The sequence below is a fragment of the Lygodium microphyllum genome, chromosome 27 (genome assembly GCF_053477565.2).
Source record: "Lygodium microphyllum isolate KBCC chromosome 27, Lygodium_microphyllum_v1.1.10, whole genome shotgun sequence".
NCBI classification, from domain to species: domain Eukaryota; kingdom Viridiplantae; phylum Streptophyta; class Polypodiopsida; order Schizaeales; family Lygodiaceae; genus Lygodium; species Lygodium microphyllum.
This window is the reverse complement of record NC_141161.1, coordinates 78,951,389-78,967,903: the sequence shown is the minus strand read 5'-3', so window position 1 is coordinate 78,967,903 and position 16,515 is coordinate 78,951,389. Positions and strand designations below refer to the sequence as shown.

Genomic DNA, 16,515 nt, shown 5'->3' with positions numbered 1-16,515 from the left:
TAATGTCGAGGACAATCAAGCAGGTGTTCATCTAGATGCCTAAACATACATGGCTCTTTCTACAAGACAATAGGTACAATCAGTCACACTTTGTGCATAACCAGAGTGATTTGCACAGATGTACCTTCCTGAACAGTGCTGTAAAAATTAACAGATGTGCAGGCAATGGACAAGCATGCATGGATTTTCACTACTGAAAAAAGTGATATGACACCACTTGGACAAAGAAGCTTATGGTCCCCCCGCCCCCACACCCCCAAGAAAAACCAATAATAAAAAAACGGAACAGAAAATGACCCACAGAAAAGGAAGACAAAACTGGAAAAGAGCGTACTCTAAATACTTCAACTGCAATCGGCTGCAATATTTGCATAAGCCTTGCATATTTGTCCATGTACCTGAACCACAATGCCATACGATTAAGAGCCTGGTTGGCATGTTCCCTTTGCCTCCATTTACCTTATAGCCACAATGCAGTGAATTGTGTAAAAATGTAAACCACAGGAAAACATGTTTTTCACCAGGGAAAAAGACACAAAACATAAGAAAAACAAGTTTTTCACACAATTTGTAAATGGTCAAGAAATTTGTAACAACCATTCAGCATTTACTGTATAACCTGAAATAGAGATATCTCCCACCTCATCTCTGAAGTGACCATCAGATATGACACAAAAATATAATCCAAACCGACACTAAATCCTAGACCTCACATTAACTCAACACATTAACAGGAATACAGAATAAACCAGAACAACACTTTAACAGATGCTCTCAAGTTACAAATGTGGAGACTTCATAATGACTCATTTTGATTTAACAGCTTAAGGGTGCAAAAAAATGCAGATCCATCAAAAACCCTTGTCAATGGCTGAAGCACTATTTTAGAGATGAAACCGTGCAGGTAATATTTTACTGTATAGCATGAAATTATAGGTCTCCCCACCTCGTCTCTAATGTAACAATCAGGCATGAGACAATATATATTCCAAGCCCACACTAAATCCTGAAGCTCGGATTAGCTCAATAGATCGTCTAATGTGACAAAAGAGCCTCCTGTATAACTGGAATGTACAGCATTTACTAAGAATCCTTCTGATTAGACAGATAAAAGTCGTTTTAAATTCACAACTCTTGTACAGACTCGATAATTTAGTGGCTACAAAAATGCAGAGCAATCCAAAACCCATCTCCATTTATCAAAGGACATTGCAGTAAGAAAGCACAGAAATCTTGAGATTGCCTTAAAATACCAACTGAAGATCCAGTCAAGATAAGATTCTCTTCATCCACAACATGTGTAGGACTGTCTTTAACGCTGGTATTTTTGAAATTTTTATACACTCTGCTAGGCAGCTGACTATCCTCGTCAATAAAATCTGCAAGGAGGTCCTCATTCTCATCTTCTTCAAGATCATCACTCTGAGCACTATGCTGCTCCCCTGCAATACAAAGAATAAATCATTCACTACACGCAAAATATAGCTCCACAGCTGTTTTCGACACCTTATTGCCAGGTTTAAACATACCTTCTGACATAAGCCTTGAATCTTCAGTTCCCGTCATCAGGCTGTGGTTCTTTTTTTCACAGAAGGGATTGCCACTCTCAAGCCAAAAGGCAAACCCAGCCTGCTGTTGCTCTTTTCCGATTACCACGGCTCCTCGAGCTCCTCGGGACAAACCTCCAGGACATGCAACTAAAACAGGTGCACCATCACCCAAAAGTCCAGCAAAATTGATTGCTTTTGTAGCTGCTGGTGAAAGCTGCTGCCACATCTCTTTTTCCAACATCATCCTCAAAACCTGATGTTCAAGTAATCCATCATTAAACAAACGCCCACTGATGATAATAAAGTCATATTTAGAATTCAAAAATTTCTCAAAAAGATTGTACACATGCCGTTTCTTTGGCAAAATCTGCCTGCTAAGTCATTTCACAGAAGTCTCTCCAAATCGTCTCACTGAAAGATTTCTGAGTTGACTCAGTTTCTAAATCACTGACAAACACTTAAGAGTATCATAGATCCTGGAGAAGGTAACATCAATCAGTACACTACATATTTTGTAGCAGGCAGAGACAGTGTACATGACTAAACTGGTCACACATGACCTCGAGAAAATTTTAGAATGATCAACATGTCTCAAGGTACTGGACTGTAGCTCTCTCTCTCTTTCCTGCTTTTCTGCTGCAAGGAGCAACTAACCCAATTTGGAAACCCCTTGTAATAAAACAGGGTTGGCATACATTTCAGTATTGCACTCTGCCAATACTGTTGAAAGGTTGCAGCAGGAAAAGGGAGTATAATATGAAACACACTTCTAAGGGCCTAACCCACACACCTTCACTAGGGCACAGCTAGCTGTATAATCTGTAGATTGTCTTTCTTTCTTTAAAAAATTTCAGATAACACTTACACCTTGTTTAAGAAATCTAACATGAGAGAAAAGAGGCAACAATTCTGATTTCTCTACTCAAAATACCAACACAGACTGCTTGAGATGTAAAACGATTAAGGTAAAGAATTGCAACCATGAGAAAGTGCAAGCTGAGACGTTCTATTGACCAATTCATTAACCTAAGTCAGATCAAAGTAAAAGCACAACCAGCGAACACGTTGATAAGTTAAAAAAGGGAGAGGAGACAGAAAACTTAGACAGCTTCCTGGGTAGTCCCTTAATACCAAGGCCCCAACAAGCGCCATGAGAGAATCTATGAAGTGTTGATACATACATCTTTCGGGTGCTCACAATATCACACAGCATTCTTAAATCAAAAAAGCCCAGCGTTGCTATGCTCACCTCTAGATTTTGCCGGTGAAAAGTCCCAAAGTACTTCTCACATAACTTGACTAGTTTTGCTCTGAGTGATATAGCTTCTGCCCCACTGAATGCCTCTCCCGCCAGAACAAACCTGTTTACCCAATCTAGACTTTGCAAGAAATGATGTGGGCTTGTTGTGCACAAGGCATCGCAAGAAAGGAGTGCTGACACTCGACGAGCAGCAAGTTCCCATACATGTTTCCGGCCTCTGTCTAAAGATTTGCTCACATTAAGAATTGTCTCTCTTCTCAAATTCACAGTAATATCGTTGAGAGAACCTCCACCAACTGCTTCATCTAAAACTTGTCCAAAGTTTTTCCTTTCTTCTGAAAGAAGATCCTGCTTCTCATTTGAAATCATAGTAGATAAGTCCGCAAACTTTAAGTTCGAATCATTAAGCATAAGCAGCTTTGAATCAGTGGCTCCAGCTTCTGAGTTTTTTGCATTTGGTCCAATTATTGGTTGATCCATCTGTTCTGTGATTGTCACAAATGTGTTAGATGCTTCAGTTTTGTGGTTAGATTCATGCATACTGTTCTCAATGGCATGTCCATATTTACAGTCATTTTGGAGAAAGCCACGCTGACCATTTGCAGCTGATAAACAATTTTCCTGAAATGAGCATCCAAGCAGTATCAAATTGTAAGGCCTTACTATGAGCATACAAGATAGTTAACGTTGTAAGATATTTGCAACAAAGGTAAAGCTTTGCAACAGGTCGCCAAAGAACAAAGCAAGATCTGATTAATATTCATTTCCACAAAGTCGAAGCATTCCTGTTCTTTTTGTTGGCAAAATGCAAAGTCATACCAATACTGAAATGACAAGTAGAACTCAACTAGTCCTATTTAAACATTCCACTTTCTAACACCATACTTCTAAGATGGGAAAATGCAAAACTCCAAAGTATCCTTCACAGAAGACCACCGAACATATAAAGAGGAATCCTGAAATTAAAAATGTTGAGCCAACACACCCAGTCTGAAAAGTCAATATTGATTATTGACTGACCTTTGAAGGTGGCTGCCAAGACATCATTGAAAAATAAGACCTCATGAGATCAAACAAAACCTCCAGAGTCTTATGAAGACATTGGCGAAACTTTGATTCAGGTAGCTGCACACAAAGATCATTATACGGAAGCCTGTGAAACCAGAAGCAAAACAGTCAATGCCATTTTTGCCACTGCATACGTGTTAATGTCTTGAAATTGCAGATTGTTTCTTGCACTACATCATACCCATCAAAGAATTCTTCTACAATTCTTAGCCAACCATCTACAACATATATAGCACAAATTAACTTCTGACAACCTCTATGAAGCTACTTTGTCAGGTCATCAACCTATATAATAGAAATCAGTGTAAGAACCACTGTAATGCCTTTTCATTGCACCGTGTCCCTAGCTTGCCTACACTCCACCCATCTCTTGCAAAGCAAGATATCCACCCCAAGGTACCGAATAGCATCTGCTAAGATGCATTGGCCAATCAATGATGTGATTACAGCAAGCAGTGCATGTGTGCCAGCCATAAAGCCAGTAACATCCTCTATATGGCAATAATATTGGACCAAAATGCATGTGTTAACCTTCCATAGCCCCTGCTGTGGGACAACAAACACTCATCCTTCCGGAGATGAGCTCCACTACTCGTTTCCTTCCTCCTCCAGCCTCTGTCAATCCATCTAGATGTACTACCTGCAGTTGCTTCAGCAACCAATCCCTATCCGAGATTAAATGTCAGGAGGTTGTCCATTCATATAGGCAAAACTTTTCATCAGGTGAACTTGACTTTAGTCACCATTATACACCACCTATAATGGGCTACGCCACTGAGCCTCTCAGACCAAGCAATCTAGGTTAGGAAAACCTATACATAGTTCTCACAATGGTTGCTCTGAGTCCTGACATGCTTTGATTGAGTTATATATTTACAGGCCTTTTGAATACGGCAATGCAGGTCAGGAATCCAGTGTTCACAACCACAGGCTGAACCATTCACGAACTTTTAACATCATTGCATGCAAACAAAGTTTGTAGTCTCAATAAAACATCAACGTGGTGGACATAAAGTACTGCAAAGGGTATGATTAGATTCTACTCTCTATTGCAGAAACCTTGGCTAAAAGGAAATTCATCAGTCTATAATCACACTGTGCAGAGTAGCAAAATTCTGCAGCATCTGCGGTGTTGTAATGAGGCCACCAGCTTTCTTCACTGATTACTTACAATACTGGCCCTCAGAGTATTTCATGTACACTTCTCCAGCTCATGTGGGTTTCACTTGACTCAATTCAATTCCATCACAGATGTAGTGTACAAAACCTCCAGAAATTTGTTTTCAATTCAATTCCAGATATCATGTAAACATCCCCAGGGATCTATGAGGAAGATATATCTATGTGGTTGAGCTAGACTGTTCTTGTCTCTACCCAAAAGACAAGCAGTTTTCACCAAAAGAAACGTGTGTAAGGTTGCTTGTAATAGAGTCATCAATAAGACATCATATCTTAAGTGTCTATAAGCAAGCAATTGAAATCATTAAGTCTCACAAAATCATCTAGTAACTAGTCTCCCTGTTTTAGATGATGCATCATGCCCATCTATGGTAACTGAAGTTGTCTCTTATGTCTACTTGTAGATATTAAACCAAAGTTGCACAGCTTCTAAAATAGTTACAAGTTTCCTCACTAGTCACTATGCTTGTACTTTCACTATTGAGTAGAATAAGAGATATGCAGCACAAATTCTGATTGCACCTAAAATAAGCATTTAACGTATGGTTATAAGGCCCTCACTAATTACTATTTTTGTGCTTTCACAGATGAGTAGAATAATAAAGAAGCCACACAACTGATTACCCTAAATACATCTTAACAGATGTGTTGTTATTCCTATCAATTCTCTTGAGCAATACCTGCATTTCTTTTCGGACACTGATGGACCTTCTCCCTGACATTCCAACCAGAAAAAAAAGGCAGAGAACCATGACATTAATTTTTAGTAACAAGGCATATAAGTGCAATTATCAAAGCAACCATTTGCAGAAACATTCCCAGAACAACCATAGCATATCAATTACGAAGCACCTAAGCAGCAGTGAGTTTCAGCCTGAAAGTCTATAAACCAGTAATCAAGTTGCCCTAACATCGACATGGTGCCAAAGTCATGGCTTGTGTACTTTTTCCATCATTTGCAAGGGTGCACATCAGATAAAGGTAGAACAATCAAATTGGCTTGTGTAGTTTTTCAATCATTTGCAACTGTGCACATTAGATAAAGGTAGAACAATCAAATTGTCTTGTAAACATTAAAGCTGCCAGTAAAGCTAGATGTTTGACGACGACTTGAAAAACCTGAATAGTATCTAGGGCGTCTAGAAAAAGAGAAACTTCATGAAACAGAGAAGCCTAAACCACACACTCTTGGATGTTTTAACAATCCTATTGGCCAATATTCTGTTTGCCATTTCTGTTCGCGTGACTGTAGCATCTCTGGCTCCTGAGATGCCAGTGGGCGGGGCGATTGACATCGGGTGAATTAAGGCCTCCTACAGTTACCTCAGCTGCTACCTGAGCACCATGTCTAAGACCTCTCACTACTCTCCTCCGGCCCTCGGTCTGCTTCTGCCCCCACTCTAGAACTCCTTAGTCTCTGTGTCCATCCTGCTTATGCTTACTTTGTCTCTGGTACTGCCTCCTCTGTCTTGCATGCACCCAACAGAACATGAAATGATATAGTAACGTCTTCCAAAGGCCAAAAGGACCTACGAGACCAAGCGAAGGATAGAATTTCCCAATGTTGTGACCAAGAATCTGAGACAGACAAGCACTACATATGCAGATGAACTACTACGATGACATAAGGGACTATGACAATGCTATCCTAGTCCCGCACAAGTAACATGGTTCACGGGCACGCAGCACTGCATCGCGTCTTCAACACGCAACAGAAGCCAACTCGCAACATATGCCAAGAAGACACCATCGCATCACAACACCCACCCTCTGCATCATGCCGCATCCATAGTTGTCAGGTACGAAAAGTACGGTACTAAATGGTACCTTAAGCTTTTATAAGGTACGGTACGATATTACTAGGAAAAAAAAAATTAACTTCATTATTTTGAACTATAGATGATAGAACAGATGTTAAGAGTCTAAATAGCAATGCTATTGGATTATATAAGATGAATACTTGAGGGTAACACGCCAAAACCTCTATGGCATATGCCGCATGCGCAACATGCGCTACAACTTACAAGTACATACAGAGGAGTGGATACATCATACATGAATGATCATACAAATAAGAGGCATGTATGCTTGAGAGAGAGAGAGAGAGAGAGAGAGAGAGGCCAAAATGACTTGTGAGACCAACAATTACCAAACAAACCACCAAAGGTTTTGGTAAAAGATTTATGAATTTTGTTATGGTTTTGTTTGGCATTGCTAAGGCTAAAGCAGCTACCGATGCTACATTCACTAATTCATGTACTCTCAGAAGGTACATTAGGCCAGGCCTAGTTTTATTAGCAATGTGTACTAAAGCTTTGGGTTGGGTGGTGCAAAATGAGCTGTGAACAAAGGTAAAATCAATATAATTAAGCTACTTGATGATTCTCAAATGGTGCTGAATTTATTTATTGATGACACTAACATATTGTGACATCAATTAGAAACGTTTGGAATTGCTTGAATACCTTATGTATGGCCTTTGGCTCTAGGATAAATCATAACAAAACATGTATGAGGAGTCTAATCAAGCTTCCACCCCCTTTCTTGGTTGATTGATCAAGGCTACAAAATCCCCACCACCACCACAACAACAACAGTCAACAACCCAAACCACCACCAACAACAACAACCATGCAAAAAAAAGTGCTTTTTTGTATGATTTTGTACGGCACGGTACGGTACGGTACAGTACGAACCGTATAGTACAAACTAGTTCGTACTACATACGAGTGCAACTATGGACGCATCACAGGCCATCACGCCCTTGATATCCCTCCTACGTCATGGCTCATTCACAGTACGCATAACGCGTTTGTCTAACTTGCACTTGGGTAACTTGGTGCTTGGAGTCGCTGGATCATGCCACGGAAGAGTTCCCGGCTCACAAGGATCCACTTCCAACCATCTTGCACCATGGCGCCACGGGGGCAACGGTCAATCCGAGGTGGGTATGAGGGAGTACCTCTTGGCTCCCTCACTCCGTAGCATCGAGTCGTGCTTGGAAGCGTGTTAATAGCACCAGCCCTCACCTACGAACCATGATACTCTGTGCCTTTCGCTTATCATGTACAAAGTCCCCCTTCATGAATATGAGATTTTCCCTCAAGATGGGCCATTCTGTGAACTTTGGTGTCCTATCATGTAGAGGTCTTCGTGTTAAGTGCCTGACGGGTGCATGTTGAGTTGGGAACGGTGTTGAGATGCGACGTGTCGCAGTTTTGTGAGATGCCTCCAAGGGGTCAAAGGCATACCGCGCAAAGGATTCCAACGGCCGAACCATCACAAGGGTAATACCACTACCTCTTTCACAATGGTTTTAAATCTCTTTGTCGTGTTATAGAGTACGAGGACCAAAGATGCCTAGGTATGTTCCTCCTATAGCTCCAAAGGCACCACACAGCACTACAACGATACAGGAGGCACCTCACCCACAAAGACCCATAAACAAAGCAATTTGGACCTACAAGTACTCCTAGCCTGGCAGACAGAGCCACTGTTCCAGACATCTTTCATTCCATGCCATAGTCACAAAAGACAGAGCCATTTCACTTTCTGAGCATGACAATCCTATCTTTCAAGACCATGACCAAGAAGGCCCAACCACAGTTGGATAAAGCCATCACCACGAGACACTAGAGGCTCACCACTAGGCACATCAGTCACGCACCTAAGGACCACACCATAGCTAACATCATGCGCAAATCTTGAGATTCATTACAGCCTATAGTCTCTAGCATGATTGTGGTACCAGATGTCAAATTAGGACTTCTTTCATTCTATGGCTGAGAAGACACTGGACATGCCTATTACTGTAGCATTGTCTCATTGTACATTCATTTTCAGCATTGTTCCATAAGCCACTTAGTTTATTGCTACTTTTACTATTATCATCACTTTACTGATGAGATGATAATAGACATGGATGTAAAGGATAATATACCAATTGTATATTTTGCATGCCCTATCAAAATACACATATCAAGATGGCTTGTCGCAGCAAATTGATGTTCACAAAGCTTCTGACTCTGTATGTTAGGACTTCACTCTCCAAATAATGGTTGAATAAGGTTCTAGACTGAAATTGTAGTGTGTCATGATTCATCTATGATTCTATTGGCTTTATCACGGCAGCAATGCTTTCAAACATGGATGTCCACTTAGCTCTATCCTATATGCTATAGCAGCTCATCTACGTGTCTGTTATCATGAGCATCTTGTAGCCTCGCATCAATTGCATGGCTTGGAGCTTTATGAAGGGTCTCAAATTGTTGCTTAAGCATATGAAGACTATTCTTTACTTTTTGCTAGCAAAATACTCAAGTGGATCTCTCTTGCATAATGGGCACATTGAACATATTTGCACTAACTACAAGCCTGAGAGTCAAGTTTAGATGTCAATCTTCCTATGTCTTACCGAGAAATATTGGCATGCTTTCGTGTGGCCAATATACCATTTGTTGGAGCTTCACACTTAAACAAATGTGTGGACAAGGCCACTCCATATTCCATTGCAAAACTGTGCAACCTATCACTATGGCCTATTTTCTTATTTCCGCTTTGGATGTGATTTGAATCTGAAAATGATTCTTTCATGTCCATGTCCATGGAATTCTTATGGGAAAATCAAAGGCACAAAAAAAAAGTCAGATTATAGGCCATGCAGAAGGTGTACTGCCAAAAATTTCGTTTATGGTTTTGAACATCCATTTTCATACGTTGGCTCCTAAATTCGCCTTATTCTGAAAATTTGCTAACGTACAACCACCACAGACTAAAATGACTGCTGCTTTGTACATGTTTCGTACAAATCTGTTTGGAAATTAGATTATTATAGCAAAGGATTGGATTTTAGGCTGTTTTCAAGGGTCCCTACCAACATCTCCATCTCCAAAATGCATTGATTGCCTCTAAAATGCAACGAAATTTTCCCTTCATCAAGAAAGCACAAACTACACTAGAGTTTTCAACCCTCCATTGGCTATCATTGAACTACAAAAGACATACCTCTTTGCCAGTAAAGGGATATCCAGGGTAGCAAATGTAGTTAACCATGGTGGCAATGTTATGACATTTCATCAAACTCAACCTATGTATCATTTGGGACCTCATTATCACTCTTTATGAGCTCCTATTTGTGTTATGCTTTAGTCTTCTTTGACTGTCCCTAAGTTGAATTGTAAAACCCCGGCTATTGGAACATTCCATACAATCATAAAGATTACTCTATTCATCGAATGAATGCTGAGCAGATGTATTTGCTGTTGCAGCATCCACCCTTGGTTTCACAACACGCAAATGCACTTTGGAGTATTATAGATTCTTTTGTCCAATCGCACCATCACCTATCAAAACTAAGGAATAACAAATTGCCTCTTAAAGAGCCTCCTTTTCTCCAAAAATATATGAATGCCCTGAGAGTCGTCCTCTCTCCATATTTAATAGTATTGTCCTCATTCTCAGGACTTTATTCAGAGTGTCAGATTCTCTTAGAATTTGTTTCCTGAATTTTAAATTTGGCAGAATTTTTTGGCTCTCTGGTGCATTTCTACTTCTCCATTTTGGGTTTGATTATGCACTTTATGGACCATTCAGAAACTCTCCAAATTCCTGACACTTTGAGTTTGTCACTATAGTTGGCTGCCTATATGTTTGAATATCTTTGCAGCAGTCACTCTTTGATAGTATTTCCATTAAAGGATTAGACTAACTTCAGCTACTTTGTTTCTAATTGAAGGCTTCTCAAACTTGCTGGCTACATATTTCTAGTGCTCAACCCTTTGCATATTGAACTTCCCTATGGGCAACTAAGAAAGACTGTGTGTGTGTGTGTATGTGTGTGTGTGTGTGTGTGTGTGTGTGCGTGTGTGTGTGTGTGTGTGTGTGTGTGTTCCACAAGCTAAAATAATTAGATGCTAACATTGCCAAGCTTACACAATAGCATTAACTATTTAGTAGCCATTAGCTGCCAACAAAAGTTAGTAGTTACTACTTCTTCCAACGTTACACAGACCTCTATGCACTCCATGCATCTTCCCATTGTAGATGGCTGTAATGAAGAGAAAAAGGGTGAAAACATTCCCAATAAAAGTAGAATTTGCATGTCAGAAATGAAAGCTGACAAACTAAAGCAAATTGGTTGTCGGCCAAAGAGACAATCTATTCCTCATGAAGCATTTCCATTGAAGATATGTATACTAAGTCCATCCTGCAACTTGGTTCAAGAACAGCAGTCTTCACACCCCTTAAATGAGGAGGAAGAACCATACCCAAGGCAAGGGCTTGTGAGCTGCACGAACATGGCTCAGACATGACCTTTTCCATGCCTCTGACTTCACTTTCCAAGAGACTGCAACTCTAGCCAAACATTGCAAAACCTACTACTTGATTCCAAACCTCACCACAAGGGTTTTGGAAAGTAAAATGTAGTTTCGAGTACTTACTATAACCATAAGTCTAACCTCACAGTTGAGGTCTTTGATAATCACCATAGAGGCAAAACAGCAGCAGTCTTAAAACACCATTGTTGGGTGCAAGTCCCTGCGCCTCCGTGAAAAGTTATAAGGGTGTGTGTTACGATTATACGAGTGTGAACACACCCTTATTTGTACCCTAACATATAAATACATTCTTTATTCTTTGTGTACAATCACAATTTGGAACACTCATCTTGGCATTCACTCTTTCTCACTCTCAACATTGTTTCTCCCCTTCTGACTCACTCCTATTGCATGCTCTTCCCTTCAAACTAATATCAAAGCTGCAGCTCATGTATCTGCGCTTTTTGAAGTCTGTGCATGTCAGCTTCAGTTAGTCCTCACGAAGAAGCGTCAGATCAGACCAGTGTGAGTGCAGTCAACAAGTGAAGGGTAGGCAGCAAATCGGTCAAGCAACCCCTTTCTAGCAAGTGACAAGTTCAGCGACTATTGCAGGGCTGAGCGACAGGTGAGCGACACGTGAGATCGACAACTTACCGTTGTCGATCACACGCAGAATTCAGCAGACAACTTGGACAATAAGTCAATAGGGGTGAGTGTCACATTCCCATGACAATTCGTCATTTCTTTTAACAGTTCGTCATTTTTTTTCTAGAATCCTTTGCAACCAGCCCCCTTCCTTACTGATGGGGGTTCCCATGCATAGGCACAAATCATAGATTTGTGAGTCTTTTGTCTCCCGCTTGTGAGATTTTGGACAAACTGCAGAGAATTTTTGAAATTTTTGTCTATCAAAAGTTGATTTGGACACATATGTATACAGTATACATGTCAAGCAGCTCCTATTGGGTTGATGTATTCCTGAATATTCATGGTGCAATAGTCTTAGAAATCATTTACAGATTTGGGATTGTTGTAGATGTAATTTTTGGTGACATTGCTGAAGTGGAACTCTCCTGGCAGTGATGTATGCATGTGATGTATGCCTCGCTTTGATCTATGGAAAGGATTGGATACAAGGCATTTTGTTCCTCAAAATCTATGATGATACTCTCCTGGAAACTAAGCATGCAAGTATAGCAAATGAGGATCGGGCTAGACTCAACATTAAGGCCATTGCATACATAAAAATGGTTGTATCTAATGATTACAACAGACATTAACCGTGTTGATACAGCTTATGCTGTATGGAAAAAGTTAATGGATACTTATGAAAATAACACTCCAATAAATCAAGTTTATCTCATGTGCAAGCTAGTGAACATGGAGTTGGATGAGTCTAAGCCAACATCTGAGCATTTGAGTGCTTTCACAGGGATTTTGAGTCAGTTGCAGGACTCTAGTTTGCAGCCCTTCAATGATAAACTGAAGGCTATTTTCTTGCTGATAACTTTACCTAATAGCTCGGAGGCTTTGGTTGTTTCACTTAGCAATAGCACTGCTTTGACCTTTGATGGCGTTAGAGGCTCTATTCTCAATGAGGCAATAAGAAGAAAGTCCAATGAATAAAGCAATGGTTCAACCTATCATCTTGGAGGTAGGACAGAGAAGAGGGGTAAAACAGCAAATAAAGGCAAAAGTAAAAGTAAAAGCAAGGGCAAACACCATGATGTCACTTGCTATTAGTGTGTGTGTAAAGGCCATAAAAAACCCTATTGCCGGTATTACAAGAAAAAGCGAGAAGGAAAGGAACAACAAAGAAAGAAAAAGAAGGATGACAAGAAAGATGATGATAGCTCTTACTCAAAAGAAGTTGCAAAGGCAAATGTTTGCTATCAATGCGGGCATAAAGGGCATTAAAAGCCCTATTGCCGATATTACAAGAAAAAACAAGAAAGAAAGAAACAACAGGGAAAGAAAAAGAAGGATAACAAGCAAGATGATGATAGCTCTTCCTCAAAAGAAGTTGCAAAGGCAAATGTTGCACCTAGTGTGGTCATTGAAGAGCTCTCTGACACTCAAGAGATGCTTGTTGCAGCCTCATGCAATGTAGATATGAGGGGCTGTCCCAATCATGGATTGTGGATGTAATTGACACCTTACTTTCAGCTGATGAGGGGCAATCCCAATCATGGATAGTCGACAACGGTGCCTCTTTTCATGTTACTTCCTCTTTGGAGTCATTTTCTAAATATATTGCACATTTGGTTCTTGGAAACAGCCAAGAGTTGATTTTAAAAGATGTATGTACCTGGCATAAAGAAAAGTCTACCATCAGTTGGGCAGCTCGATGCAAGAGGGTATTTTATTACCTTTGGTGGTGGATCTTGGAAGGTCCACAAAGGCTCTATGCTGAAAGTTAAAAGCAGCAAAAATGCGACTTTGTATTTTTTGCATTGTAAAGCATTAGCTGGCAAGTTCGTAGTTGTGGCTGAACTTCATCGATAGATGGAACTTTGGTACAAAACACTTTGCCATATCAGCCAAAACGGCCTTCGGACTCTCTCCTCTAGGGAGATTTGATGTAAAAGGATCTGGTCTCGAATTTTGTACTGATTGCATATATGGAAAGCATGTGAAGTCTCCTTATTACTCTAAGTGTCGTTAAGAAGTCCAATGCTCTTGATTTAGTACACTCTAATCTATACACTATGTCTGTTATTTCATATGGGGGTGCACGGTACTTTGTCACTTTTATTGATGACTTCAGTAGAAAATCATGGATCTGTATTAAAGAGCAAAAAGGATGTGTTAGATACTTTTGAAAGGTTTCATGCTTTTGTTACCACACAAAAAGGACATGAGTTAAAAGCTATAAGAACAAATAATGGGGGTGAGTATGTTTCTAACGAGTTCAAAATTTTTTGTGGGACGCGTGGCATTAAGAGGAAGTTGACATCCCCTTATAATCCTACATCAAATGCTGTGACAGAAAGTTATAATCGCACACTATGTGAGAGAGTTAGATGCATGCTCTCCACAGCTAATCTCCTATAACAGTTCTGAGAACAGTCTCTTAAAAATACAGTTTATATATGCAATCGCTCTCCAAATCATGCATTGAAAAATAGTATTCCTGAAGAGGTTTGGTCTGGCAAATCTGCTTCATATGACCATTTGTGTATCTTTGGTTGTGATGCCTTGTGCATGTATATGTAGATCAAAGAATCAAACTAGACATGAAATCCATTAAGGGCATCTTCATGGGATATAGAGATGAGAGACAGATGAATTATAGAGTTTGGCTTCCTCAGGGCAACAGATAATACACAACTAAGACAGTATTTAATGAGGCAAAGTTTCTGAAACATGCTACAGAAGGTGACCTTGACAAAAAGAAGGTATACCTTCAGCATGAAGAGCCAGCCATTCAGCAACCGTTACCAGAAGATTTTGTCCCTTTTGATGCTGAAAATGAGCAGCAACCCATTGTACTACAACCAGCAAATAATGGACACCAAATAGATGCATAGAATGGAATAGGACAGGAAGAAAAACATGCTGAAAACAGGATACAACAGCATGAAAATGCTCAATATCCGCAACCTGGTGATGATGTGCACGTACTTGAGGATGTAGACCCATTATCTGACAATACAGGTCATTGGATAAAAAGGTCTACACATGTCAAAAGGCAGCCACAAAGGTTTCAGCCATCTTTGGATTGCATTTTGTTGTCTAATGAGGGTGAGCCTCTGACATTTAGAGAGGCACAATCATGTGAAAACAAGAGAAATGGGAGCATGCTATGCAGAAAGAGATCAAGTCTCTTTATGCAAATAACACTTGGGAGCTTGCATCTTTGCCCAAGGATAGGAAAGCTATCCCTAATAAATGGATTAACAAAGTGAAATGTATTGATGGGAAACCCAAATACAAGGCATAGTTGGTTGCTAAGGGCTATACACAAAAGGAAGGAATAGACTTCTTGGAGGTTTTTACACCAATGGTGAAGATGACTAAAATCCATGTTTTGTTTGCTCTCATTGCATCCTTGGATTTGGAGTTGGATCAAACGGATGTGAAGAGTGCTTTTCTTCACGGTGACCTGGATGAAGAGCTATAAATGAAATAGCCAAAAGCTTTTGCCATTCCAGGGAAAGAGCATTTGGTTCGTAAGCTAAAACCTAGCTTATATGGGCTAAAACAAGCTCGTAAACAATGGTACAAAAGTTTTTTACCTTCATGCTCAGCCATGGATTTAACTGCAATTATACAGATCATTACTTATACACTCAAAAGGCAAATGATGGAAGTCTTGTTGTGCCGGTCTTATATGTGGATGACATGCTGATTGTAGGAAAGCATAAGAGTACTTTGAATTCTCTTAAAAGGCAGCTAAGTTCAGCCTTCTCTATGAAAGATTTGGGGGCAACCGAACACATTTTGGACATGTACATTTTAGGAGATAGAGGGCAGCACTTGTTTCTCTCACAAGAGAAGTACATTAGCAAAGTACTTTACCAGTTTACTATGGCTAGTGCTAAGTTCCTTAGTTTGCCTTTAATGCCACATACAAAGCTTAGCAAAGCTTATTGCCCAAAGGATAATGCAACTACTAGTGCTATAAAGGGCATACCTTATGCATCAACTTGTCAATCTTTAATGTATGCTATGGTTGTGAGTCACCTTGGCATTGCTCATGCAATGGGAGTTGTTCGTAGATTCATGTCTAACCCGAGCAACCCACATTGGGAAGCAGTGAAATGTATTTTCAGATACTTAAAATGTACATAAGAGAAGTGTATATGCTATGCAGAGGGTACACTAGAGTTGCAAGGATTCTGTAATTGAGACATGACACTAGGATACCTAGCGGGGGGTATGTCTTTACTTTGGCTTGCGGAGCTATCTCTTGGTGTTCAAGGTTGCAAAAAATTGAGGCACTGGATACTATAGAGGTTGAATTTATTTCAGCCACAGAAGCTTCTAAGGAAGATATTTGGCTTGGCCGTCTCGTCAAGGATTTTGGTCTTTCTTCACGTACTAGAGTGCTTGGATGTGATAGCTAGAGTGCAGTATGTCTGGCCAAGAATGCCATGTTCCATGCATACACCAAACCATAGTTGTCAGGTACGAAAAG

At 40.1% G+C, this 16,515-nt stretch overlaps 1 protein-coding gene across 1 annotated transcript in view; it reads right to left on the bottom strand.

Annotated features, from left to right (window-relative positions):
* The window catches only part of LOC148012499 (coiled-coil protein), a 184,379-nt gene that overhangs the window by 53,389 nt on the left and 114,475 nt on the right, over positions 1-16,515 (bottom strand). Inside the window, exons 12-17 of the mRNA XM_087669604.1 lie at positions 5,739-5,773; positions 3,832-3,964; positions 2,800-3,432; positions 1,530-1,803; positions 1,244-1,442; positions 335-398 (exon numbers count right to left, since the gene is read on the bottom strand). Coding sequence (XP_087525730.1) covers positions 335-398; positions 1,244-1,442; positions 1,530-1,803; positions 2,800-3,432; positions 3,832-3,964; positions 5,739-5,773 — 1,338 coding nt within the window. The remainder of the gene's footprint in view (positions 1-334; positions 399-1,243; positions 1,443-1,529; positions 1,804-2,799; positions 3,433-3,831; positions 3,965-5,738; positions 5,774-16,515) is intronic.